Raw genomic sequence first — 27377 nt, 5'->3', positions numbered from 1 at the left:
GTTATATATTAGGAAATTAGTAGACAAGGAGGAGAGCAATGGGTGGGAGTTGGAGTCATATAATGCCTAATTTTTATTATTATAAGAATATTATATAAGTGTAAATAACTGCTGCTTAAAGCATGTCAATAATATATATATATATATATATATATATATAGGGTGATTATTTTCAACCTCATTTGATAAATTTATAAAATAATATCTTGTCTAATCATCACATGATTATGAATTATTCATCGTTTATCCTTTACTAATAAATATATATATATATATTTGGAATGATTTTAAAGTTTAAAATATTATTAATGTGAAGAATTTTCTTCGAACAAATGAGATTCTTGATTTAGATTTTATATTTTTTTTATAAAAATATATAGCGAAAGTAAAATTCAAAGCGAAGATCTTACGATAAATTATCAAGATATTTAATGCCTTCTTTAAATATATTGAATCTTTAATCTTTAATAAGTAGGCTTAGTATATCATTACTTGACTAATATTATATATATATTTATTTATTTAAATAATGTTCTTTCCATCAAACTTAATCATTATTAAAAGAGACACCGTAGAAACTATTTGAAATTATGAAGGTAGAATTTAAATGCAGGAAAGAAAATAATGTCACAAAAATTTTCTAGCCATTAAGAAATCAACACAGCCATGGCTCTTAGAATCAATCACCAGAGAGAAATGGAGAGTGCAGCAATGTCAAAACAAATGGAGCTTCCAGAGTTGCACATCCTGTCTTCCACGAGTTGCAATTCAAAATCCCATCAGATCATAGCGTAAATGTAGGCATATGCAACCAAACTTCATTGCAGCATATTTTAAGTGGGTCAAATATAAGGAAGGACATGCAGTCATGCCAAGGTAAGATAGATCGATATAGTACATAGGAAAACGTATTCGACCAATGCAAACTTCAGGTATTGGAATGTTTTTTGTTTTGAGGCAATTTGAGGATTGGAAATATGAACTTCATTTTTCTTGCTTAGTTCTGCAACGTACCATATTGCAACTCCGTTTTGGTACTACAAACGTTACACTCCCTGTCAGCTGGTAATCGATCACAGATTTTTCTGATAGGAAATCGAGTCGCCTACGAAGTGTTCGACCAGCGACGAATGCTGAGTGACACGTTTCGTCTTCTTATTAGGTGTCTTGAGTGGGCGCTACTTTAAAATAAGCCGAAGCTCGCGAACCGGTCTCCTTCCTCCCTCCCTCCCCTCTGGAAGCAGCGCGTGACGCTGAGACTACGGTGGAGAGGTTAGCCGAGGCCTGGTGGGCGTCGATGAATTGGGTACCTGTCTCCGCCGACAGCAGAACAGCGACGGCGACGGTCGCCTTGTCCCGGTTCTTCCGCCTTTGGCGGGCCACGGCGTGACGTCCCGCCGACAGACCACGGGATCAATGGCATTCCAGGGAAGCGGATGGACGGGCTTCTCGGCCTCCGGCCAATCCCGTTCGAGATAGAGCCTACGGTGGGCCCCAGGGAGCCTCTTAATCCCGCCACGATTAGATTGACACGTCACTAATAGCGAATATCTGGGACCCACACTCCGCATGGTGGCTTTCCGGCTTCCTACGAACATAAACTACTTCGGCTACCTCTACGCCCGCCACGCCGCCGGCGAGCGCTCTACTTGGAGCATTGGCTTCTACCCCGGCGATGAGCTACACCGAGAAGCAGCACCCGGCCAGCGCCGTGGGCGCCAAGATGGTGCGCGCCTGCGACGGCTGCCTCCGCCGTCGCGCCGATGGTTCTGCGACGCCGACGACGCCTTCCGCCGCCAGGACTGCAATGTCTCCGCCCGCACCGCTAACCCACTCGCCTGACGCCACCGCGCATACGCCGCAAGACTTCCGCATGTCCTCCTTCCACTATCGTAATTTTATAATTTTATTTTTTTATATTAAATTTTTTTTATGTCATTACATTCATTACAATTATGGATCTCTTTTTTAAATTTTAAAAATAAAATTATAAAATTTTATCTATTTTAAATTACTTTAAATAAAAAATAAAAAATAATAATTGTTCGAACCTCAGTTCTTGGTTTTGGAAAATTGGAATCTGACAGTTCTGGAACCGTGGCGAGGACTATCTATAGAAAAGGTTTTGTATGCTAATTTGTTAGTATTCCACTAATTATGATCAATCAACTACGTGAAGAGGATTAAATTAAAACATAATTATTATTTAGATGTCAAGATGGTTAAGTAGGGATAAAGATGGGATGAGGTTGCAAATCAGTTTCAGAGCATAATCACAAGCAATAGAATTTTACTGCAGCAAACCTCTTTATCTATTGACGTAGCTTTATACGAATGAAGAAGAAACAGAGAATAAATTGTACAAAAATATTAAAGTACAAAGAAGATAGATAGATTAATCCTACATTAATCATTAAGTGTTTGACAACGGCACATCCACATTTTGGATATCAAAGACTACATACCACAAGCTTGTCCTTCTGCCGTTAGCTTTATGAAATGGTTGGCGAACCAGATGTCGAGAATTTTTTGCCATTCCTGCAACTTCCATACAGCAGTAGATACTCGGAAGTGAGATTAATCTATCAAACCTGACAAAACATACAGCTATATATTCCTACATGATTGACTCGATTTTAGACAAATTTATAAGACATCATACATCCTCGCAAAATTTCATGCAGAACAGAGTTCATGTAATTTCAACTACGATCTTTATTTGGAAACGCACATACAAAACTCTTATATGCCAGCAACCCATCAAACACTTGGGAGATGAATGATCCACCTCGTGGCCAATGTGAAGGGAGAAAAGATAATTTATAGCATGTTAAAATGGAGACCAAAGTTCATGTGACAATGGAAACATATCTCTATCTCATAAAGATAATTTTATCAGCACAGAGATAGTCCGTTGACAGAACCATGCGCAAAAATTTCACTGCACCACACAAAGGAAAAAAGAAGGGAAATAAAGGAAGAAAAATCATGAACGTAACTGACAAGCAGGTGATAGTTGAAACATGAACATGAAGCACTCCCTCACGTGCAAAGAAACCAAATCGTGCACCAGGCACACAGCACACTCAGGTGTATAAGCAAAAGATCAACTCTATCTAAAGACACAGCTCATAACATAACATGCATCGATGCAGACAATGCAAACATGAATAAATTAGCAAATACAAATTGGGACATGCATCCACACAGAATAACTGCTATAAGCCACAAGGACCAGCCTTCACTCTTCTTCCTTTCTTGTTCAACAGAAAACTCCTCTCTCTTGGCATACAGGCAAATTAACACTCACGTACAAGTAGATTAGGCACAAGACTGCCAGACCATTGTCACTAGTTGCCGGGGCATCACCAGTCAAAGGGAATATTTGCAATTTCCCAGCTTGAATTGTTGTTCCATGCCATAGGCAATTTCATGGGCAAAGCCATTCATGGAGAATGAATGATACAGAATCAGAAAGGACTGATCACTCCACTAAAATTGTAGGCAGCCATTGGAGCAGTGGTCTACAAGGTGAAGAACACCAGCCTGTAGTTGTCCTGAGCCTATGTCTCTGGAAGAGTAGAAAACAAGATCAAGAATAAACAAGCAGTAATGAAACAAATCTGAATTTTTATGTGCTGTTTTTCACTTACATTTACAAGATGTACATGAGACACGAAGATTTTTATGAGATTGTTCGAATGAAACAACTTGCAAAAGCAATACAACTTAAGTTTCAGATTTTGGCTGTGGATCCTCCTTCCAACCCTTGCTGAGCAAATCATAGTTGATCGATGCAAGCTGTGACAGGTTCTAATCACCAAAGACAAGAGAGTTCAGGATCAAGTTAACGGAAAATGCAGAAAACAAGTCAAAAAGAATATATCTAAATACAGGAATGGCTCTTCTTGGAATGGTATGAAATTTAGCTTATTTTATTATCCTCACTAAACCTTAATGCCAAATCACTCTGATGCAGATTTATAAGAAGCATATTTATGTAAATTACACTTTTAACTTTGTGGAAGCTAAATGGATGTATTCATTTGCCAACGCAATGTCCTGACTCTCTGATAAAAGTCCAAACCAACAAATTAATCATGACTGATTACCAAGTCAACATGGCTGTTGCCATTCCCTTGTTTCCAACAAGATACTATTGATTACCTACTGAAACTGGTGTCATCTGCTACATAATGATGCACTTGGATGTTGCAGCAGCAAATTTTGTAGTAATTTTCAAGAAATTCTTGATACTTGAAGAGCTTTCACCATAGAAGGGCAATTTTAATGCCTGGTTTTTTAAGCGACAATTATGAAACACATGCTGTACAACAATAATCACATTTTTTTTCTTTTTTCATTACAGTTTAGGGTTCTGAGGGCATCAAAAGAGCTTGAATATTGAGGAAATATTTACTGGACAGTTTTAAGAGAGAATGAATCCCTTTTACTTCTAATGGCATATGGCAAACTGACAAGTTTCTTAAGCTCTTCAAGCATGCCATAACTCCAGGAGAGCAAACAGGTATAACTGCTATGGTGCTTTAGAAGTCAAGATTGATACAAATATATCTCAAACATAAGTAATGTCCAGACCAGGTTTTCAAAAAGTACTTCGCTAAACCCCTGTGTAGGAACCCGGAGACAGCAAAACACAACACAACAGCAAGACAGTACACAATATATTGGACAGCGATTATTGTTGAAAGCCAAATGTGATGAGAGTACTCCAGGAATTGAAGGCTCACAACACATTTGCATTTAAGATACCTCTCTATATAGCAGTTAGCATATCATCTATAAAATGATGCTTCTAGTACAAGAATTATGAACTTGAATCTTTACCTTAGGCTGACTAATTCTAGCACTTTACAAATATTGTCTTGAATTCTTAAATTAAAACAATTAAAAAAGTAAATGTTGCAAAGTATAATATTTGAAGGATGTCATGTGATTCTAGGTTAGTGCCAACCTGGAATATTCATCTCTAACCATACCCGAGAAAAAGTCATAAGTAAAGCAAATTGTAAAGCACAACTAAGAAATAATGCTTGGGGCATCTCATCGGCAGAATCCATCCACCACAATTAACAACCATACATATTCTACAAATTGAATGCTGTCTTCCTCATTTTGATAAAACAGAAAGTTGGGTGATCACTTTCCTAATAGCCAAAGTGAGAGAAGGCCACAATTAGACCTATGATCTAACATCCCTGATCACATGCAGACCAGATGAAGGATAAATGGGCTTGGCATGTGAATCAAATTGTATGATAAGTGACATAAGTCGAAGGTTAACAGAATCCAGAAAAAGACCCGGGTTAAAGATCAAAGGGAAAGGGAAGTATTAAGAGTGCTAAATTTGAACTCATCACCTGTTGTGATACTACAATAAAGTGATAAGTAGCATGACCACTTCTTGAGGCTTGAGACAGTAGGACAGGCCCAAACACTACATATAAACTTTTAACACATTTAAAACATGTAAACCCCCATTCAAATTCTTGAAGCCTACATATGGACTTCTAAATGTAGCATCCTTTTTTGTATCCACAGTTAACAATGGAAAAACTTGTTTTTCTTTTCTTTAAGGTCAACAAAAGGGGAAACCTGTAGAAGCTTTCAGATAATTGCACTAGACCAAAAATATTAAAGATCAACAAATTTTGTTGTAGTGCAATGTGCATGCTTTATTCTTCTCTCTTTACTTCAAACTTTTTGGGGTTTCACTCATCAAGTTAATTAACCTAATCTTTTTAACAGATGTTCAACATATGCCTATCCGCAACTACTATTTGCAGTTCCTCTACCGCTGCTGCATGATTGTAGCACATCATCTCACACTATCTTCTTTGAATGAATCTATAGAATTGCTTTCTTAATTCTATTGTTTTCGACTATCTTTGGAGTAAATAATCTTATGCCCAAGACTGCCTAAGTTACTTGTAGTGTCAGAAACTTTGACTGAAAGTAATCAACAATAGAAGAAATTAATATGATTGAGCTGAAGTTACCTTGAAAGAAAAGTTACTAAATGAATAATTGACAGATGAGCCAGAATCAAACTCCGCAAGGCCTCCACACTCATCAACCTGTTTGTCATGATTAAAACAAAAAAGATCAACATTCTTTGCAATAGAAAATTTGAATATTCCAATACAAAAGCATAATTGGTAAACATTAGTAGAAAGATTGACTAGTCAGCAAAAAGAAAATAAAACCATTATTTTCTTGAATAAATTCACCAAATAAAAAAATAAAACCACAAGCACAATTTCATACTATTTCATCATGGTGGTTGCTTAAACAACTACTGTTTCCACTTATGCTTCCATTATCACTTGAATCTTCAAATTCACTGGCTTCATATATCTGTTCGTCTGATGGGTTCCAAGAATAACGACTGGTGAAGTAACTCGTATCAAGTGCATTATCAGATGAAGGAACAAATGCAGCCTGCAAAAGTAGCAGCATTAGCAGACTCATTTTAGTATACAGAAAGGCAAATAGGAAGACAATAATTGGCATCACCTTCTGCCTTGCAAGTGTGTCCCAATTAATATCTTTGAAAAACACATGTTGCTTGACCTAGAAAATTATATTTGAGTAAACATCAAGAAGATGGAGCTTGGTATGCATAAACTAAAGACATGCAGCCATAAATTATAGTGGCTACATAAAGACAACATACTTCTGATGCACCTTTCGCTCCAAGTCTTTGATGAGGATCTTCGGTCAATAATCTGCAAGGAAGTTGGCAACAGCAGAAAATCAACATAATATCATATTCGTGTGCAAAGATCAAGTCTCCAAGACCAGACAATGAAAAAACAGAATAGTACAGTACCTTTATACTGACACAAATCTTGTTTGATATGAAAATGCAAAACAGCTAGCAATCAAACCCTTAGCAGTCTACAGCTTGTCTTGTCCATGTTTATATTGTTCGTTCAATTTAGTTTGGAACAGTAGGTTCAGTGTATATAATGCAAGGCCAGTCAGAAGAGACCTGCTATACATGGTAGACGTTGTTCTACCAGCAAAAGAAGATCAACGGGATCTTTTAACTAGTTTGATATAGCGATCCACAAATTCAACTGTTCAAAAATATATTCTTGTCCATGTATCAATTGCAGAAAGAATCTAGTTTGGGTAACAAAAAAGTATAACCTGGGTTTGGGTGCATACGGTGCAGGACCAGTTTGAAGAGACCCGCAATATCTGGGTGGAGTTTCTTTAGGATCCATAAGGGTTCCATAGAATTTAATGTTTGCTGTAATTTTTATCAGATGGAATAACAGCAGGATTCTTACAATAAGTTTATACTATAATGCAATAGATACCAACTGTTAATCTAGTAACTCAAGAGAAAAAAGGCCAAGATCAGATAGGACCTAATAAAGCTAGTTGCAGAAACTATTTTCAGCAGAAAAAAGAATCAAACTTAGAGTTATCTGACAAAATATGATATCAACAACGGATACTGATTTTTTAATCTGGGATCTTGTTTGTATGGAAGAATTCAGTCATGTCTGCTTCAGAAAAGAGTTCACTGATAAACAAACGGAGAAAATAAAAGGACAGAAAAAAGTAATGCTCGGTTATCCTTTTTGGGTGATTTTAATTTTTAATAGTGTCAAAGCAAAGGTTTTTACTTTTTAACTACATCCGGTTCAGTATGGTTTGGCTGGTATTTACCAGTCCAACCATCAACTGGGTCACAGACCACTTAAAATAGGGCAGTCTGGTGTATCTAGTAATGTTTTCTTTTTTTATTAACCATCTCATTTTCTTGCAAATATGTCCATGCAACACTAATTCAAATTTGTTTATTCAGATTTCCACTGTGGGAAATTAGAGATGGTTCACCATGAATGAAACATGGGCACTTCAAATGCCTATCTCTATCGGACACCAATACTTGTCCGAAAGTTTAAATTATATAAGGATTGATACCATCAGCATTTGTTTATGTGTATACATATATGCAGGTACACCTAATTCATATACAAAAGGCTTCAGGGCGTGTTGAATATAAGCAGGTGTATGCAAGGTTCTAAATACCGTATCGTACCTATACATCGATCAGCCATCAGTACGGTACGTACCAAGCTGTACCGAACATACCGACACATGATACACTAAGGTGTACTGATGTACCGCCCGTATCGATCTTCTATCGAACCGATATGTACTGCCCTATGGTATGGTATTACAAACCATGGGTGTATGTATTCTGGACTTCTAATTTACCCCTTGATCTAATAAACTTATGTTGAAGTTCTTTTGTCAACATATCCTACATATGTTAATGGTTGTTGTGCTGATTCATTTATATTGTTTATCTTTCTCAAAGTATGAAATGACAACATATAAAAATATACATGCATTAGTGCCTCGACCATGGAGAGATCTGTCCTACTTTTACTGTTTTACATGACCTGCGGTGTTAGCATGTCCACATATTTTTGTGTTTATGTCAATGTCTGTATCCATGCTTCATAGTTTGCTAACTATATTGTGTTCTCACTAAACTATGACATAATTATGATACAATATTTTCATAGTTAAATGCCTCTGTTAAGGCTTAATCTAATGTTTGATTAGCAATGGTGGTGGTGTAAGGTCCATATTGTGGTGAAGATTATGTGAGTAGTCATTGTGCTTTGCTTGATGTAGAATTCAATGATTTGCTTGAATATTTCTGTACAAAATAAATAAAGTGAAAAAATAAATTTTGCAGCCCGCTCTATTTCACAAGATAGCTAGTCATTAGATAGCTAGGCTTACCAGATGATAAATAGCTGTCTGGTGCTGCTACCGACTTCTTTATATTTTTCTTTAACAACTGACCTCTCATATGCTCTCTCTATGCTTTCTTTCTTTCCCAGTTTTGCTGTCACCTACTTCCCACGATGTCATAGCTGCCATGTCCACCCCTTCATGTTGCCACCATCTCCTCCTCATCCAAATCACTGTCTTCACCTCCTATTGATAAGGCTCCTCCTCCTCTTCTGCCTTTTCTTCCTCTGCCTCCACCTCCTCCTCGTCCTCTTATCCTCCACCACCTCCTCCTCCACTTTCTCCCCTCTTCTCTCCCTCTCTCTCTAGTCCGGTGGCATCGACCTACAATTGGGGTCAGTATGTCAAGCTATCCAGCATCATGCCAACCCAACCATCAACTAGTATTGGCATTGACCGAGATTCTAAAACCTTGATTCCACCTTACCAAACTAATAAAACCTCTCCAAAGGGGCTAGTCAGTCCTAGTTTCCTAATTTACCAAATCCAGTAAAAACTCTTTTGTAGAGATCTGGAAATCTTATTTCCCTACTTACTGATCTAGTAAAAACAATTTAATAAAGATCAAGAACAAAAAGAAAGACTTATCAGGTGAACCACTATATATAAAAGGCAGGACACTGACTATTCTGAAGCTACATGATTCCAGTTGACTTGGACTCATAAACAATGTGAAACAATAGAGCTTCAGAGACTTCACCAGTTAATGAATATATCATACAAGGACAATAAATGATTTCGCATGATTTCTTGCTAAAGTTTTGGAATTTTGGCAATAAAAGTTTTATTAATAAAGTATCAACTCATGAATTTCTATACCTAATCTATTTAAAAAGTTAAAAGCATTAATTATGAATGACCTTGTGATGTCAAATAACAATGAGATCTAAAGATATGATAACTGAAATATTTTTTTAACAATTACTATTCTTGATCATTAAACATACTCTGGGAACAAGGAAAAATCCCATGAGCATCTTTAGAGTATATGAGAAAGACAAAGCAAATTAAGAAGCTTCGTGCCCTAGATATGATGGGCACATGTAAGTCAGGCAGTCAGGGCAACAAAAATGAAATACACACTGAAAAAGAAGCCATATGTAAAAGGCATCAAAGACAATACAAGATTATTAAATGCAAAAACTAAGCAATTTCAAAAAGAGAAACTATGCAACTAAAACAACAATTGTCATATGCAAGTCAACTAAAATTTTGCTTGATCCAATGCACTAGGTAAATACAACAGCATGCACATTGAAAAGCACAAAAAAGAATTATCTCTTACTTGTCAATAAGATCTTGGGCGTCAAAGCTCATTTCTTCAGGTACTCCAGGCCAAGGTATTTTACGATTCAGAATATTGTCAAAAATTTTCTACAAATATAATCAACCATCAGAGAGAAAATGGTAATTAACAAATAAAAATTACAATGAAGAAGAAAAGGTATCAAAACTAATTAAGTGTAACCCAGGCTTTTAAGATGCAGAAGGGAATTCAACGTTGTTATTCCATAATCAGTTCATCAAATACAAAGAGATTAAGTGTTGCTATTTATAGTGTACTATATCAATAAAAGATTGAAGAAGATGAAAACTGATCATATCATATGCCAATTGAGGTGATTGATGGTTCAGTTCTGATCAGTGATTTCAATAGGCGCTCGGGCGCTCGCCTAGGCGCTCGGGCGAGGCGAGGCGAGGCCCGAGCGCCTCGCTTCATGTCCAGGCGCCTCACTTCAAAGAGGCGCCGCCTAGGCGCTCGCCCGAGCCCAGGCGTCGGGCGCTTCGGGCGAGCGCCTGGGTTAAACCAGGCGACCGAACCAGATTTTTAGGTCTGGTTCGGTTGTTAGTTGGTTCAATCGAACCAACTAAACCGATATACCCCCAACCCTAACCCTTACCCAACCCTAACCTGCCGCCGCTACCGCTGCCGATCCCGATCCCGATCGCGATCTCGCTGCTCGTCGCTCCTGCTCCCGCTACCGCTGCTCGCCGCTATCGCTTCTCGCGCCTCCCGCGAGCCTTCCCGCTGCTCGCGCCTCCCGCGAGCCTTCCCGTTGCTCGCGCCTCTCTCGAGCCCTCCCGCTGCTCGCGCCTCCGGCGAGCCCTCTCGCTGCTCGCGCCTCCTGCGAGCCCTCCCGCAAGCCTTCCCGCTGCTCGCGCCTCCCTCGAGCCCTCCAGCTGCTCGCGCCTCCCGCGAGCCCTCTCGCTGCTCGTGCCTTCCGTTCCCTTTCCCTTTCCCGCTGTCGCTGCCGTCGCTCGCCGCTGCTGTTGCCGCCGCTCGCCGCTGTTGCTGCCGCCGCTCGCCGCTGCTTCCTCGATGATTAATTTTTTGTTAATAGATTAATAATATATTATTTTGATTTTAATGTTGTTAATTTTTATTTATTTGAAATTATTAATTATATTATATATTTTTATATTTTAGCGCCTCGCTTCGCTCGGGCGAGCGCCTGGGCGAGCGCCTAGCGCCTCGGGCGTTTGTGGACCTTGGCGCCTTTTGGCGTCTAGCACTTTTTAAATCACTGGTTCTGATAGCATACTTCAACAGAGTTTCAGGTCTATTCAGGAGGCTTTCTCCTTTTAAAAATCTTAATTATGTAAATCCAAATGGGTCATCATTTCCTTCTTCAGATATGAAAGCAAATAACAGGCAAAAAACTTAATTAATTTAAATTTAATAGTCTTTAAAAAATATTCAGCAAAACCTATAGGGAGACAGACATTTTAAATTTAATAATATTTAAAAAATATCAGTAAAGAATTCTTTTTCCAGCTATGTAATGTACATCAAAATGCAAATAATTTAACCAAAAAAAAAGGCTGATCAATAAACTGGATCATGCATTGACCCGATTAGTTTATCTCTTTTAGCAATTCCTACTTTTAGATGAAATGTTCTGATCATATATTTGCATCTTAGATGAAATGTTCTGATCATATATTTGCATCCTAGTAAGAACACATATAAAAACAGATCCCATCATTATAAATGGCAACTTCATGCAGTTGTTGCACAGACTACATTCATGTTAAAAATCACCACTCAGTGGTTTCAGAGTTCTATCCTTGCATCCGCGATACTGTGGAAGACAGACCTTAAGGACAACATAAAAAATGTGGGATGCGTTAGGGCCACAAGAGCTTGCATATATTATTATTATGGTAGTTAGTGCTATTGATGAAGTAATACCTAGTACTAACACTTTCCTACTTTTGTTAATCAAACAATCACCCCTAGGAACAGCTGAATTAATATTTGTACTTTTTAAATCCCTAAAAGTTTCTCCTGGCACATGTACACTGGTAGACTGTGGCAAAATTAAACAGCGGATCAGCAGATCACTCTGTTTATGCACCACTTGTAACAATTTAGCTATCGAACCCACCCAAGTTCACTGATAAACAAACACAAATAGTTAGTTACCTTGGAAAGCCCAATCCACATTAAAAGAATAAGTGAGAGCTTCTTCATGCAGTCAGGAAAGCAACAATTCTGTGAATTTTAGTAATTAGTTTTGCATCTGTGTACGAGGCATGTGAATTTATCAAGACCATCTTATGATGATATTTCTTTTCAGGGTATCTATAGTCATAAAATGCTTTAATAGTCAGGCTCATTATTTTTTTCCCCCTTGTCACATCTGATTGAGCTAAAATAAGGATACAAAGTATTTGGATTCATCTGAATGAGCTAAAATAAGGATACAAAGTATCTGGATTTTATAGAACCTGAGGATGTTCTGCATTGAAGGGTGGAATTCCAACAATAAGCTCAAAGAGAATGACACCAACTGACCACCAATCAGCACTTGCACCTGCAGATGTGATATTTTTAGTGACCAGAAACAACCAAATAGTATGAATGTCACCAAATATTGCATAGCTTGTACAGACTACAGACCATGTCCTGTTCCTAGAAGTATCTCTGGTGCTAAATAATCGGGTGTACCAACAGCAGACCGTTTCTTCCGACATTCTCGCTGATTCAATTGCTCAGATGAAGATATCTGGGGTTCGTCTTCTCCGAATAATGATGTTCCACTAACAGCAGGGCCAGATAGATCATCCGTACTGTTAATGAGACCAACCTTGGAAAGACCAAAGTCGGTCAACTGCCAGGACCAAAAAACATAAGAACAATGAGAACAGTATCAAGAAGAATAAGGTTTGAAGCATGTTCAGTAATATGTATATTTTGTAATATAAAGAACCTTATGTTCCAACAATTACAATTATTGAGAGAGCAATGCATATACCGATATTCATAAATGCATGTGCAGGTATCAATGTGTATGTAGAGAAAGTGAGAAAAAAATATGATAAAAGTTTTGATCTAATCTTTTGAATGATTAAGATACATAATCCAATACGAGAACATGATCATGTATACCACAGGTGCAAAGTTTAGTAAAGTTTAAATAAATCGATAAGCAGAATCTCGACACAGATGACACATGAGCTAGTGCCTAGGCAGTATGCATGCCACAGAAACTTAGATATCCTCACCTTGACTACCATATATGCACATAAACAAGCAAGCATATCTCCACATATAATTGCATATGCATGCAATATAAACATGTGCCACTATGAGATAACAACGCTATATGCTAGTTTTTTCATGTTTGTTTTTCAGTTTAATTACTCGACAAACCATAACATATCTACTGAGTATTTTAAAATGTTAATATCACAGCCATTAGAGTCGAGGAACAATCAAATGCTATTTTTCTAAAATTAATATGAAGCTTTTATAACAAAAATGCATTAGTTAAATCGGAACAGTGACTTGACTGCATTAATTTGACACTTGTGCCAAGACCTATGTGCCTAGCCTTACTCCTGGAATTGATGGGTTTGTCCCCAGGAGTGCATAGGTAATTTAACAACTATATAACTAATTTGTGCAAATTAAAGATGATGTGGTGCAATTAAAGACACCAAAGAATGAGGCTGAACCAGGTCTCAGTTGTTTCAATTCAGACACATTTGCACTAAGATTATAATAAAAAGATTGAAGCAAACTCAATGAATGCATGGGATAGAAATACAAGTGAACTTTTAAGCACTAGGCCAAAAGTGAGGGATCTGATAGCCACATATAGAAGATTAGATGGAAGGAATATACTGGAATTTTCTGAAATGGAAGCTTGGCCACCAAGAATTCTGAAATGAAAAGCTTGCCCACCTTTCCTTGAACTGATCGCTCTGTTAGACTCAACTATAATTCCACATCCACCATGCATTGACTGAATCAACAATATTTGCAGCTACAAATCAGCTAGACTGTCCTACGTCACCTATAATGTGTACATGCAAAACCTGAAAGCCATTCACTAATACTTGACTGGTTTCAGGCTTTCAGCTAGGTTGGTGGGAGTCATCAGAGAATACCACCAATATATTACTTAATTTTCAAGTAAAAGAACCTAGCAACAATTTTCTTCATCAGTGATAATATTGCATGCCATGTAAAGCCAAATTTCACCAGAAAAGCAGTGGCAGGAGACACATTTTTAAATTAATTTTGGCTATATAACCTGGACCAATCTTCATAGTTATCAGACATGGGATAAATCTTGAAGCAGATGGAGAAAGCAAAGTTTAACACAAGGAATGCATTCATAAGTTAAAAATCAGATAATGTTCAGATATTGGAAAAAATCTTTAAACTGTCAATAATTGTGAAGCTAACATAGCATAACACAAATATCAGCTAACACACACACACACATACATACATACACTGTCTTGTCCTTCTCTATCTCCCAGTTGCCGCGTTCGCTCAACCACTGTCTTTTGCCTGACCACCATTGTCTGACTCGCCATGTGCTACTTACCACCTTTCATGCAATCCTCTTCCTTCTTCCTCTTTCTCTTCCACTCCCTTCATCGCTTCCGCTTCTTCTTTCCTCTTCTCCTTTTTCTTCCTCTATACCGATGTACCAATACTTGGTACACCAACACGGGCAATACATACCAGTTCGACTTGGGACCAACAAGGGTCCAATACAAGATTGCACTTATTGCTATAGACAAAGACAAAGATTGAAATTTCATACCGTACCGAAGTTTCAAGATTCGCTCAGTACGGTACGATACTGTAAACCGAACGATATATTTCGGTATACCGCTCGGCACACACACACACACACACACACACACACACACACACACACACACACACACACACATATATATATATATATATATATATATAATATAAAAAAAATCTGCGACGTCGCCTCTCTTCTCCCCACGTAGGGCAACGTCGCCGAGGACTCTTCTCCCGCGCAGATGAGAAGTCGCCAACAGATGAGGAGGGAGAGCAACCCCGATCTCCAGGTTCTCTTCTTCTCCCTATTCTTTCTTCCCCTTCTTCCTCTTCTTTCTTCTCCCTCAATTCTCAATCGACGGTACCGTCCAGTAGCGAGCGATCCGTGTACGGTCTGCTAGCAGACCGGTATGTACCACCCGGTATGGGCGATATTATTCGAAATTAAAAACCTTGGGCAAAGAGACACAAAAGTTTATTGCAATTCAGTCTACATTAGGCTACACTTTCTTGCAGTGCTTCAAGACCCAATTGAGTCAAGCATGTCAATATTGACCAACTAGCTTCAGAGCTTATACATGGTTCAGTGATTATTATACCTGATCCTTTAAACAATCATAATTAATCAAAATCAGGGCAGGTGACTGAACCAATTGAAAAACTGAATTGTTCGGTTAGCTATTTTTGTGAGTTAAAAAATCTTCAAAGTGGATGCAATGTATATTATATACTATATACTGTTCACATCCAGAAAGGATTTTATTTCCTTTCATACTTAGTTTGTCATGGTTCCTAGCCTGCACTCCAGTCTGCCTCCACCAGTGATTGGGTGGCCTTAAGCTGCCAAACCATCTTTCTCAAAATCGAACACTAAGTCCACCACCACAACCACAATAGTTCTTTTTCACCCCTCATGCAAATATCGCTTGCCTACCATCGACCACCAGACAGGAGCTCTCCAGACTAGCTATGAACTCTTTGACCGAATGCGGTCATAGATCAATCATAGATTGACCAGTCCTTAAACCACAGACCCATGACCCATGCAAGAAAAGATTGGATCACTGTCATTTCAAAATGTTATTATTTAGTGAAATACTTCAAAGTATATGGGGAAAAGTCACCACAGAACTACTAAAAACACATGCAAAGTATGTAGCTTCAATACCTTAATGTGACCATCATGAGCAATCAACAGATTGTCTGGCTTCAGATCACGATGCACTACACGCAATGAATGTAGGTATTCCAGTGCAAGGACCTGCAAAATTATTCTCCAGTTACAGTAGGACAAAAAAAAATTGCAGATGCAGGAAATAGTTCTCAAAGAATAACGTACAACTTCGGCGATGTAAATTCGAGCAACATCTTCATCCAAGCAACCTAAATTCCTCAGTAATGAATACAAATCTCCCCCATTCAAGTATTCCATCACAAGATATAAATTCTCCCGAGAAGTAAAAGAATAAAAAAACCGAACCTTGCACAACAAGCATTCCAGTGAGATAAAAGTTAGAGAACTTCAGTATAAGGATATAAACTTCTAGATAACTTCAGTATAAGGATATAAACTTCAGAAAAATTGCTCACCACAAAAGGATTGCGAACTGTAATAAGAATGTTACGTTCAGCCAATATACTCTCAACAGCATTTTTGCGGATCATATCTGCCTTTTTTAGAACCTGAAAAAAATTGGATGGAATTTTCACCATAACAAACTAAGAAAATATACACAACAGGACTTGTGAATAACAAGAATGTAACCATCCGAAAAAAATTAAAAAGTATAGACCAAAGTACATCTCAAAACCAAAATTGAATCTGGAAAATTACAATAATAACAATAGGAGTTACAAATGAGATAGAAGAGAGAGAATTTCAGAACATGAATCAGCTATGGAAGTATATTAAATATCGCCTCAGGATATGATGAAAAGTATTGTTTACTTGAGGCAAAATTACAATATGCACAATGCATATGATAGAATGACAAAAGGATATATGAGACTCCTTGATCACGATTCATCACTCTATGGCCAAACAATAAGCATTGTATTGAATTAGGGAACAACCACAACAAAAAAGGAAAATTGAAGCACAACGGAACTAAAAGGAGACAAAGCATATTACTCTTGGTTAAGTACAAAGATGCATCAAGAACAGAAATTTTGTAAACAAGTCTTGATGACCATTCGTTCACATTAGCAGAAACTCAGCAGTGAAAAGAATATATCTTCATAACAAACACCCACAATTTTCGATGCTTCCAGATGTATTGGCTCTGATCACTTCAATTAAGAATTCTCCCTCTTATAATAATTTGAAAAGGCATGTGTGTATGAATGGAAAATAACCATTTAGCATGCACATCCTCACTAACGAAATGGTACATTGTTCTAAATTTCTTAAGCATACATTCCTGAAGTACGTCTGGAGTTCGTGAAGGTATATAATTTTATTTCCAGGAACAAAAGGTCCAAAATAACCTTTGTGCATCCAGATTTTCAACAAAAAGATGAACTATATACTTACCTTTTTGTCTATACCACACATTATAGCTTCTTGCTGTTTATGGCTTGTAGTTGTACCACATTGTAAATTGAAGGGTAACATGGAAATTAAGCTTTTTAATATGATTAAGCTACATTTATAATTATTTAACATTTAAGATTATAACCTTGGCTAAAACTTAAAAGTACATGTCTGTTAAGATATAGTGGCTCATGATAGCACATAATGTACTCTGGATACTGTGATAGGTCATGAATTCATGAAACATATATAAACCACATGACCCTGCACATAAACTAAGCCATGTAGATACAATTGAAAAGGACAAGCTGCAATTAAGTAGTGGTATGCATTCCCACTATGCCCAGACAAATGTCTATCAACATGGAAACTCTATATGTAATGATTAACTGTATGAAGGTACCCCATGGGATCAACAGGTCTGGTCAAACACACTCAATGAGTGTAATAATAAAAACTGAATGATGGTAAGCAATAACAAGCATGGATAAAAATATAGGAAGTAAAAAGTCCAACACCCGTGGAATGAATTTTCTTAGTTAGAAAACCCAAACGAAAAAGATCACGCATTAAAGGTTGCAGCAAAAAGAAAATTGTGTAATTACATCAACGAGAAAACACGCCATCGTTTTAATATATTTGGTTATGCATAGTCACTACCAACCAAAACCCTCGAGGATTTCAAGATATTCATTTTTCTCAATTTCTACATGTCACTCAGTACTTGATATTCTAAATTAACCTGTCATTTCAAGGATTAGATTTAAGGAAATTCCAAAGCAATCATCATCTGGTGCTATCTCAGGGTAAGTATCTCAGGCTTGATATTGATGCAGTCAGTGTAACCACTTCAAAAAATAGAAAGGCCCTAGATGGATATAGGAAAGGTCTGTATAAGACATGATAACAACAAAATTCCATAGATACAAGATCAACATAAGAAGCAACCAAAAAACACTCGTGATAGTACACAATTATTAGAGCTGACCTCAGGAAAAAAAAAACCTGACAACTTCAGGCATCACTCAGTACCTTTATTGCAAAGAGATCTCCTGTAGTTCGTTTCTTGGCCAAGAAAACCCGACCATATGCCCCACGGCTGATGGGCTTAATAATTTCAAAATCATCTATAGATGTTCGATCCTTAGTGGTAGCGTGAACAGGACTTGCTTGCAAGCTGTGAACTACATCATCTTCTTCATCCATCATAGTACTTGTTGCCTCAACCTTTTCCATGTCAAGCGAAGTTACTGTATCGCAAAGCTGCAAGTACTTCTCACTATAGGATGGCACATAGCAAAAGGTAAAGAGCAGTCATGATCATAAGAGGTGAGAGAACAAGAGAATACAGAATGCCTTGGCGGAATTGAAAAAACATCCAAATTCCAGAGCATATTAATCTTTCTTGAATGCATGCATGCATGCAATTAAACTTCTGAGAAAAAAATGAGAAAACAAAAAAGTTGACACTCTTATGACAATCGATAGATCTACCTACCGATGGAGCTTCTCTATACGGGTTCCAAATGTCTGCACTGTAAGTGCTTCAAGCTTCCGACGGTTCATAACTTCTTGTAGATCTTCCAAACATGAAACTAAATAGTTCAAGGATTTTTCTTCATCCACCAGAGTATTTGCTATGCATCGAGCAATATCAGCAAGTTCAATCATCTGCATCATTCAGAGAAAATTGAGCACCCCTGATGAATGACATGCTTAGTCATAAACAATCTGTAGCTGCAAACAAATGCAGTTGGAGAATCCAACAACAGCATCATGCTTTTACAATTGAATGAAGGAGTTTGTATTCCTCAAATTATCAATGCTTTAAAATTGGATCAATCAATTCACTACTTGAAGTGACTTAAACGGGACTGCCATGTTTACACAAACTGACAATGAAATCTACAACTTTTCATACTAATTTTCCAATAATATCAGGCCATACCTTAATTTACAAAACAACAGAAATAGACAAATTCAGTTCCTAGTTAAGATTGAGATATGAAAACATGTCCGAATTCAGAGAAATACTATAAGTAAATGGAAAGTAAAACTGTTAAAGCAGTACAAAGTAATAGCAATATATACTTCAACAGCAAATAAAATAAGCTTATACATCTAAATTAAGCATCGTTAGGAGATATTATGTGTCATAATAATGGATAAGTTGCCAATTAGAAATTTCTGAAAATCCTCCCTTTCCTAGAATAAGATGATCAGATGAGTGAATAATAACAAATACATCAGACCACATGCAAATAGTAGGCACAGCTTGCATGCATCATAGGCAACAAAAGCAAATTTCAAAAAGATTCAGAAAAAGAATCCTGATTTGCTAACAAAGACGGGCAAAATAATACATGTATAACATAAATGCATGTACATTTATATGTGAGTGTTTAGATTCATAATACAAGTAAAAATAATAAACCTGAAAAACATAATTTGTCAATTAAGCTAATTGTTAGAAAGCAGACATGAAGAATGGGTACCAGTGCAAATGTTTAAAAGAATGAACATATTGCATTCATTAGATAATAACCACCTGCGGGAGATCCTCACACTCAGAAGTAGCATTCTTCCCTGTCAAAAGCATGTCAATATGGCTAGCCCTTGGTGTCATTATAGGCGATCGGGGAGTCATGCTGCCTGCTGATGAGGTAGTCATTCCTTGATCAGACTTTGAACCAAAACGAGTCTTGCAAGTCATTGATGACAGATTTTTTAGGTCATCGAAAAGAAGAGTATTTTCAGTCTCATGAAGAGAGTCAAGCATATCAGCCGAACCTAGCCGGGACCAATCACTTAACTTTGGATAAGGAATATCTGATTCTTCAATCAAACTTGTCCTAGAGATATTTGCTACATCCGGGCTTCCAAGAACATTAGGAAGATCTTTCTGTTTATAGGACTCTACCATCTTCTCTAGAGTCTCGGCTATTCTGATGAGACGCTCGTCAACACTAAAACCTTTTTGGTCACATCTATCTGCAACAGCACAAACTTTTGAGTGTTCCTCCACAAACGAAGTAGGAACATACTCCTCACAGATACGACACATAATTGATCCTTCTTCAGAAATACTCTGCTGATCTGACCAAAAGCCCCATGAAACATTGTGCTGATGCTTGGAAGGAACAGATTGATTCACAGAGGCATGAACAGAACTAGTCTGCTTAGGAGGATCAGTGGTGATCAAGCCTTTATCTAAAGTCGCTCTCAGTTGTGAGCATTCGACCTTCCCATTGGGTGATTCATCAATAAGGGGTATAGACTTTTTTTTGTCCTTTGGTGCAGGTGATGGTAGAGGTTTCCAAGAAGCCATGCGTTCTCTGGAAGAAGGGGAATCATCCTTTGCAACGTCAAGCTGTGAGAAGAAATCGACAGGCTTTATCTCCTGGCTTCTTTTCCATTTTAAGTTGTATTGTTCTTGACTATAGGACCTCCTTGAAACAACTGTTTCCACAGAGTTCTTTTCAGCCTTCATAAACATATGTTTACTATCTTTTGCTGGTACTGATGCTACCTCAGCAGAATGCAATTTCTTGGATCCTGGATCCATAGATATCTCATCCTCAGCAAAACCACTTTCCTTGTGAAATTGAAGTAATCTAGTGCATCTAGTAAGGATAAAGAGCATGTGTGTATGAAGCTTCTTTAGCATTCCTGAGGGAAGCTCCTGGCGACGATCATCCAAATCCTGAACTAAGCCTTCACACTGAAGCCAGAATTCCCCGGGTGACATAACACAACAGCTCCGAGCAAGTATCAACAAATCTTCTAAGATTTCTTTCCACTCAGGATGGCTTTCTAGATTTTTCTCCATTATACTAACCAAATCACCAGCAAAAATAGCCAGATCCGAGTTTACCTCATCCTTTGCTTTCTCGAATTTCACCTGAATAACTTTCAAGACTTCCTGTACAGCACATTAGAAGTACATAACCATCCTATCCAAAAATTTCCAAGCTTATATGAATAGAACATTCAGGAAGGAATTTCTCAAAGAAGAGTTTCAATGAAGACTGTAATCACCTTCAAATTGTATGCACTTCTAGGCTTCCAAAATGGAAATGGTCGTACTCCTTTGGAGCTCAGCTCATGTGAGTAACTTTTAACATCTCCAGGAAACTTCTTCCTGGGCACACTAGTAGCCTGCATTATTTCTTTAAAGCGAGGAGATTCAGACTCCTTAGGAGTTTCACAAGCATCATATGGTGACTGTAAGAGCAAACAATTAAAACCATTATTCACACCTCAATCAAAAATCTTATATGAAGTGATACATGGCAAGACATGAATACTAATTGTGCTTTAAAACACAAAATGTAACTGATGTCCAACCTCTGCTTCCGAAGCAAATGTAGTATTATTACTTAAATCCTCATATTTATTCCATGGTAGATCAGCTTTTCCTGCAAGGGAAAAATAATTAGGTCTATTGGCAGTGATGAAAATATTCGACCTCATGACTACGATCAAGTATTCTTATTGGAATTAGCCGAAATAATATCACATGCAAGCATATCTGAACAAATTTGCATATTTATTTACAATTGTAGGCGAAAGATTGGAACATGGTAAATTTATGATGATAACCAATATACATCCATTGTGGATAACTAAGATATTAACACTAACACCCAAAAAGGTCATGTCAACAATAATTTCAATGCTACATAGACGTATCCATCTGAAAAGCAAAAGGTTGAAATTATTTACCCTGCCACCCGAATGGTGCATCCATGCTGGTTGTGAACCACTGCTTGGCACCACCCCCACCGTGATCAGCCCAAGAACTGGTACACGACTCGGGCACCTTGTCTAGGGTCTTACCGTCCTTCTTCGCACCACCACTGTCAACCCCTGTTCTAGCCATCGAAGTGGACGAAACATATGCTGAGGCAGAGCCAGTGGTTCTCGACAAGTTGCTACTCCCGAGGCCCGACATCCTGTGCTCTCCACGGAGGCCTTCCTGCGGCAAAGGCCCTGATCTAGTTTTTATCCGGTTGAGACCGAGCGAGGATACCAGGATGGGGGAGAGGGCTGCCGCCGGCCCAGCCCCATCCTTGCCCACCGCCGCCCCTTTACGGAGCTTGGCGGGCGACGAGCCGCTGTCGGCAGCGGCAGTGGCGGCCGCAGGGGAGGGCTTGGGGGAGGAAGCATGGGCGGTATCCTTCCCCTTGGAATCTTTCGCATCCTTATCCTTCTTCTTTTGCTGGTGCTGCAGGTGATGCTTCTCGACGGCGTCCTTGATGAGGGTATGGCGGGGGGAAGCGGCGGCGGGGGCGGCGTTGGATTTGGACTTTTTCTTGTCGGATCGGGCGGTGGAGGGGGAACCGAAGGTGGAGCCGCCGGGGCTATTGGATCCGTCGGGGCTGGAGGAGGAGTCCGACTTCTTAGAGGAGGAGAAGAAGCGCCCCTTGAACACCATCTCCCCCTCTCTCTCCTGCACACTCGGGAGCTGCGGACGGCGGCCAGACCACAGCAACGGAGAGAAGCGTGGCGTTTCGGACAAGTCTCGGGGTGGTGAGGGGGACAGCGGAGAGGAAATGTAGGGGCGTGCGAGGAAGAGAGGAGGAGTTGAACAGCGGAGGGATTCCAGATTTGGTGACCGGAGAATTAGGTTAGACTTGCAGCCTTGCTTGGCCGTAGACCGGACTTGACACGTGTACAGGATTGGCAATCCCTCAAATGGAAATCCCGAGGTAGAACATTTCACATTTGTAATGTCAATTTTATGTAATTCCAATTGTCGCGTTTATTTAAGAAGCATCGCCCTCTCTCTTTTTCTTTAATGTCAAATGAATTCAAAAAAAAACATTATATAAAAACAATAAAAAAAAAGCTCAGAAAAATGAAATGATATAAATAAATTTGACCAAACATAATCGTCTAAAAATATTATTATGAAGACCTTCTTTCAAACAATTTGCATATGATTAATATATTATCTCTTAAGATAAATGATTATTTTTTTTTAGTCCAACCTAAAAATTCACGTCAAAATGAAGCGTATAGATAATGAAAGGAGAAAGAACAAGTCTTTCTTTGGTTCACGCCCATATCACAGCCACTTGATTGCCAAGGACGATGGACATCGTCATTTTGAATCTTCCACGTATCATCTTGTATGCGTTTGTTCGAGTGGGAATATATATATATATATATATATATATATATATATATATATATATAACACGTGGCAACGACCAAGGGAACATCTGCAGCACCCGCAAATCCGCAATAGACGGCGAAGAAGACGACCAGCCTGAGCTCGACGTCCCAGAATAGGAATCCTTCATCGACTCCTCTATCCTCCTCACGCACACTCGCCCATCAAATGGCCGCCCGCCCTCGTCCTCCTCGCGATACTGCGCCATGGCCGCCCGAAATCTCATCGCCTTGGGTGCCATCATCCTCTGGTGGTGCGCCCCTGCCGCGGTCTGCGGTGAGGATGGGATCGTCGATGGGGACGTGACCATCATCCTCCCCTGCCTGGAGAACCTGATAGCATGCCAGGAGAATTTACAACAACCGGTCGCCTCCTCTGCGTGCTGTTCGCCCATGGCGTACTTGTTCGAGCACAACTCCATCTGTATGTGTTCCCTCTTCTTCAACGAAGAACTCCTGCACAGCTTCAACGTCACGCAAGAGCAGATATTCGACCTCACCATCAGATGCGGCATCAGCGTTGCCGCGAACTACTGCAGCAAGTACATTGATGGTGATCCATCTCCTCTCTCTCTCTCTCTCTCTCTCTCTCTCTCTCCCTTCCTCGTCTTCCTTTACCTCATGTTTTGGCCGACCCCCCGTGCACCGTCCAAATACAATACAGGAGAAAACAAACGACAATCTCCATTGAATCATAACCTCATTTGAGAATACAATGGCTGAAATGAAGCTTTTTCGTGAAATTTCTCTTACGCATCAAATGAATCGTCGATTTCCATATAATTTATACGAATTAGCTCTCTCTCTCTCTCTGAGATTTGCTATTTCACTCTTTTAGCCTCAATAAATTGATCCGATGAGACTAGTTTTCTCGAGAAAATTTGTTTTCAAAATTCTAAACTCCAAAAAAACAAAAAAAACTCTTTCCAAGGAGGAGGTCATATCGAGTGAGGCCTCTTTAATATTGATCGATAAATGTTTGATTTTGGTGAATAGTATCAAATGCAATAAAAAGATAATATATTTGTATTGCACCATATTTATCTCGTTACGGTCATAGCTGCATGTTGTTAAGGAAAATATTAGGAGAATGTTCTTGCTATGATTTGCTACCAACATGACAAATTCTATCAGCTCATTTCGACGATATCTGACTGTTTGGACTCATGTATTAAGCCTCGATTGGTGATGAATATTAGCTATATCTGTATACATAATATAGGATTACTATTACATCTTATTCATGACATGCAGCACCAACTTGCTATTTACTTTTGCGTTTTCTGTGTGCAGATGATGATGTTAAAACCGCATTGTCGCCTCAAGCTCTAGCAACATTAGCGGCTCCATCCCCTACGAATGGTACAACACAATAACATTCGACATCTATGATAGCCCACACTGATCATCATCGGTGCAAGCCTTTTTAAACTATGATGAATTATCTGTTCTATAATTTTGTTCATTTGAAATAGACCTTAAAAGATATCTATGAAAAGGAAATTGTCCTCAGTTCTTTGTTAAATATTGGTTTCTTTAATCCAAACCGATGTGAGATTAAATATGTTCATCGAGAATAATGTTAAGAATGCTCGATGATTTATAGAGCTACATGGTGTTCTATAAATATAATTGTTTCTTCTTATTTTCTTGAGGTAAATATTATATTTTTGATGTTATATTTATAATTTAATGTCACACACTTTTGTAGAGAGCTTTATTTTTCTTTTTGAAATTTCTTTTCACTGTTTGACTAAGAATAATTAAATTGTTCAATTGAGATTGAATTAGTGCTCATGGAGAATGAACACCTCATTCCCTTCTTTTCCTGGTCTTCTTACTCTCCTCACTTATTTTCACTGATCCAAGAATTTTGGGGCGCAAATAGATTGATGTTTACTAGACGATCACATAGGATGATTTTAAAGACTTCCACTGAATCACAAATTGGTGACTTGTGTTTTCATTTCACAGAGTTAAGCAAAGCAGCTCCTCGAAAAGGACTGGAGAGTGTGATGGCCATGATTCTGATGAGCAAGATGATATTATTTACATTTGAGTTCAAGATTTGAGTTCTCTTGTTGCACAACTACTCAGTCTTGTGAGAGTTTGGAAGTACAGATACAATGTAATGATGTTTTTCCCTTTTTGTTTGCATCTTCTTTCTTTCTCTCCTTTCTTAGAATAAAAGGCTACAGTTCATGTTTCATTCCAATGGTTGAAACTTTGAGTCCAAAGGCCACAAAGGGAAGAGAAGAAGAGAAACATGGTGGTGTTTCTGGAAAAAGATGGTTAGGATTCTGTATCAAGAAGTTCCAAACTCGTGCACTCTTCCATCTCAAATTGCTGCCATGGCTGGTGCAGATGGAGGAAGAAACTATACTTATCATTGGAATTTTGCATCCTTGTAAGATAGTTTTCTTATTGATCCACCATTTGATTTGGTTGCATCACATAATTTAGCTTGTTGAGTTGGATGGAGAACTATATATATATATATATATATATATATATATATATATATATATATATATATATATATATATATATATATAAATATAATTCTAAATAAGAGAGATGGTCTAACGCTTTTACAAGGTATATCTATTTCGATTCATCGACAACATTTCATTAGATAAAAATATGCTTATACAACAATAACATAATAACCAATAAGACTTGTCCATAATTCTAAATATCTCTCCATTATCTCAGCCCAATTCAAATATCTCAAAGAGTGACAAGCTGACCTGAAAGATTTATATAACAACGGAGTGAGCTAAAAATAGCTCAGCAAGTGACAAAGCATATCTAGCACGAGAAAGGACAATTTCAAACAAACAAGATATCACAATGCAAGACAGAATCCAAGAGATTCAAGGATATCATCTCATTAGATACAGAATCGCAAATGTCATTTCATTCGTAACATATTTGGTTCATAACAAATGGAGCATAGAGTAATTTGAGTATATCAACAGTGTACGAGATGTTCCGGAGTATATCAATTGCAAATAGGACATTTTAGAACATATCAGTTCATAGCAAATGGAGCATAGAGTAATTGGAGCATATCAATAGCGTACAAGATGTGCCGGAGCATATCAATGGCAAATAGGACATTTCAGAATATATCAATTCATAGCAAATGGAGCACAAAGTAATTGAAGTATATCAATAGCGTATGAAATGTTCCGGAGCATATCAATGATATATGGAACATTTCGAAGCGTAACAATAACAAATGAAACATATAGAGGGTGAAGTGGGATTCCAAACGTAATATGGTCCATCCATTTCTGAATGACCACCAAACATAATCTAGAGCATTGCAGGCTCTAAGCACATACCCTTTACCATTTCTAGCAAATGTCCAAATAATCTCACAAACACCAAAGTACAAAAGGGTATTGTGAACAATAATTTGAGACAGTAACAGATGAAGTATTTCGGAGCATATCAATGGCATATGAAATGTTCCGGAGCATATCAATGACATGGAACATTTCGAAGCATAACAATAATAGATAAAATATTTCGGAGCATATCAATGGGGTATGAAATGTTTCAAAGCATATCAATAACAAATGAAACATTTCAGAATATATCAATGGTATGTGAAACATTTCAAAGCATAACAATGACATATGAACCATTTCGGAGCATATCAAAGAACAAATACGAAACAGAAGCTCAAATGTCGAATTTAACGTTGCATTCATATCATTCTTATCCAAAGCATGTATAGAAAAATATAACCAAAGCTCTGGATATCATATCAAACATACAGAAGGTGTAGTG

General features: G+C 38.1%; 2 protein-coding genes across 2 annotated transcripts; one reads left to right on the top strand and one right to left on the bottom strand.

Annotated features, from left to right (window-relative positions):
* Positions 1-3150: 3150 nt before the first annotated feature.
* On the bottom strand, positions 3151-23100 carry LOC135643119 (probable serine/threonine protein kinase IREH1). Its single transcript, XM_065159725.1, has 18 exons — positions 22125-23100; positions 21747-21817; positions 21438-21623; positions 19948-21321; positions 18898-19070; positions 18432-18678; positions 16457-16549; positions 16206-16346; positions 16035-16127; positions 12713-12923; positions 12541-12626; positions 10094-10182; positions 6698-6749; positions 6538-6594; positions 6289-6462; positions 6021-6098; positions 3654-3813; positions 3151-3571 (listed from the first exon to the last, which is right to left on the bottom strand). Exons 1-17 carry the CDS (start codon positions 22834-22836, stop codon positions 3730-3732), a joined length of 3921 nt encoding a protein of 1306 aa, XP_065015797.1. The 5' UTR covers positions 22837-23100; the 3' UTR covers positions 3151-3571; positions 3654-3729.
* Positions 23101-23654: 554 nt separating this feature from the next.
* On the top strand, positions 23655-26026 carry LOC135642996 (non-specific lipid transfer protein GPI-anchored 9-like). Its single transcript, XM_065159490.1, has 3 exons — positions 23655-24129; positions 24870-24938; positions 25551-26026. The coding sequence occupies exons 1-3, from the start codon at positions 23784-23786 to the stop codon at positions 25646-25648; spliced, it is 513 nt and encodes a 170-aa protein (XP_065015562.1). The 5' UTR covers positions 23655-23783; the 3' UTR covers positions 25649-26026.
* Positions 26027-27377: the final 1351 nt, after the last annotated feature.

The sequence above is a fragment of the Musa acuminata genome, chromosome BXJ3-7, assembly GCF_036884655.1.
Source record: "Musa acuminata AAA Group cultivar baxijiao chromosome BXJ3-7, Cavendish_Baxijiao_AAA, whole genome shotgun sequence".
Lineage (NCBI taxonomy): Eukaryota > Viridiplantae > Streptophyta > Magnoliopsida > Zingiberales > Musaceae > Musa > Musa acuminata.
The sequence above is the reverse complement of the archived record's forward strand: the minus strand, read 5'-3'. Positions and strand labels throughout refer to the sequence as shown.